Consider the following 1,816-nt stretch of genomic DNA (forward strand, 5'->3'; position numbering starts at 1 on the left):
TTATATAGTTAGCTAGTTTCAATGCAAACATTAGTTTATGCATTAATATCTTTGTCATTGAATGAAAATATTTCTTATCTTCTTTAAATAAAAACAAAAATTCTAAAGAGTAATAATTGTATAGTTTTCTGCATTTAATGAAAGTTTTGCATCTTATAAATGTAAATACCTTAATTTAGCTAATAATTTTGGAGTCAAACGACTCCGTTTTGGCGGAATTCTCATAAATCCTGCTCTCTTCATCATTATTTATTTGTCATAAGTTTCACAAAATTCAGAAAAAGACTTGGTTATAACAAAACAAACGAACCTGCTACTATTATTATGGTTGCCATAGTGATGGTTGCCATGGTGAGGAGAAGCATAATTATCTGGGCTCCAAGAATTTCCACCTCCACCACCACCAGCACCACCGCCACCGCTTCCACCATAATAATCATGTCCATATCTTGGCCTATCATCCCATTCAAATCGCATTCTCTTCATAGGTGGTCCCATATCTTGAGATCTCGCAGGACTGTAACGATCTCGACCTCCACTTCCACCACCTCGATATTCTCGATAATCTGGACGTTGTCTAGGACGACTGGACCATTCTCTATAAGAATCACTATCAGTATAACTAGAATAATAATACTAGAATATAGCAAAAAGCATAATAACAAAAAATTATATAAGCACCTTATATTTCTTTTTCATACGATATAAGAAGATATATCAGATTTTTAATAGATTATGGAAAGCAAGATAAAAATTTTATATTTCGACTATAAACAATAGTTACAATAACATAATAATTATAAATGTAATAATAAATATAAATGTATATAACACATTATATACCTATCGACCCAGTCATCACGCCTACGATCGTCTCTGCGCTCTCGTGAATATGATTCAGTCCTCTCACCTCTAAATTTATCACGCCTTTTTCTATCGTACTCATCGTCAGAGTCAGCCATTTTCGCAAGGTACTAAACCTTTATATCACGTAAGAAGCTGTTTAATTAAGATATATTAATTAAGTTATACAAGTTTTCATTCAATGCGCTTGAGAATGAGGTTAGGTGCAAAGTTATAATTAATGCAAACTAATGTGAATGGCCTTTTCTTATGAAGTCGTGATAAGAAAATTGGCAACGATTAAAGTTTCCTTCAGTGCGAACGAGTATCTAAATTCTCGACACTATTAAAATGTTAAAATCGAAGAATTTTCTATCCGGAAAAGAACGTGATAAAAACAATCAAATCGCGATTCAACGCGTTTTACACTACGTTTCGTTCGGGAAAGTAGCCGTTACGCACAATAAAGATAAATATTGGATGATACGATTAATTTTTTTGACTTACGTGTACGTGCCACTCTACGACGCTAAGATGACGCGGATGAATTATGAAGGGAATGAAAAGTTTCTTTTAAAATAACGTAAAAAGAAACGCACCGGGAACTCTGTCACCAGTGGTCTCCACTTACGTGAACTTTGGCGCTACAGTTTGCTATCGATCGACTCTTGCGTCTCGAATCGATGCCTTTGCACAAACGCGGGAAATTAAAACATCTTTAAATGACGCGAAGAACTACAGATATTTGAGGCAAATCACTTTTTATCATTATTGAAATGTTTAAGGAAAAGTATATATAAACTTTTATTATATACATATTTTGTGTATATATATATATATAATATATACATATATATTAAGGTACACTAAAAAAAGGTACTTAAACATTTATTTGAAACATAGTTTATTTCATCATATCAAATAAATTCTTATTTAAATACGACAAAATTCAACTTTATTTTTAATAAATATA

The 1,816-nt window shown here is 32.0% G+C and overlaps 1 protein-coding gene across 5 annotated transcripts in view; it reads right to left on the reverse strand.

Annotated features, from left to right (window-relative positions):
• LOC108684169 (serrate RNA effector molecule homolog) overlaps positions 1-1,447 on the reverse strand; it is an 8,697-nt gene extending 7,250 nt beyond the window's left edge. For 4 of the 5 annotated variants that reach the window (XM_018188323.1, XM_018188321.1, XM_018188322.1 and 1 more), the window contains exons 1-3: positions 1,351-1,447; positions 844-999; positions 311-598 (exon numbers count right to left, since the gene is read on the reverse strand). In XM_018188323.1, the coding sequence (XP_018043812.1) occupies positions 311-598; positions 844-962 (407 nt within the window). In that variant the 5' untranslated portion in view covers positions 963-999; positions 1,351-1,447. The remainder of the gene's footprint in view (positions 1-310; positions 599-843; positions 1,000-1,350) is intronic. The other variant, XM_018188320.1, reaches the window with a different exon arrangement.
• Positions 1,448-1,816: the final 369 nt, after the last annotated feature.

The sequence above is a fragment of the Atta colombica genome, unplaced genomic scaffold, assembly GCF_001594045.1.
Source record: "Atta colombica isolate Treedump-2 unplaced genomic scaffold, Acol1.0 scaffold126, whole genome shotgun sequence".
NCBI lineage: Eukaryota > Metazoa > Arthropoda > Insecta > Hymenoptera > Formicidae > Atta > Atta colombica.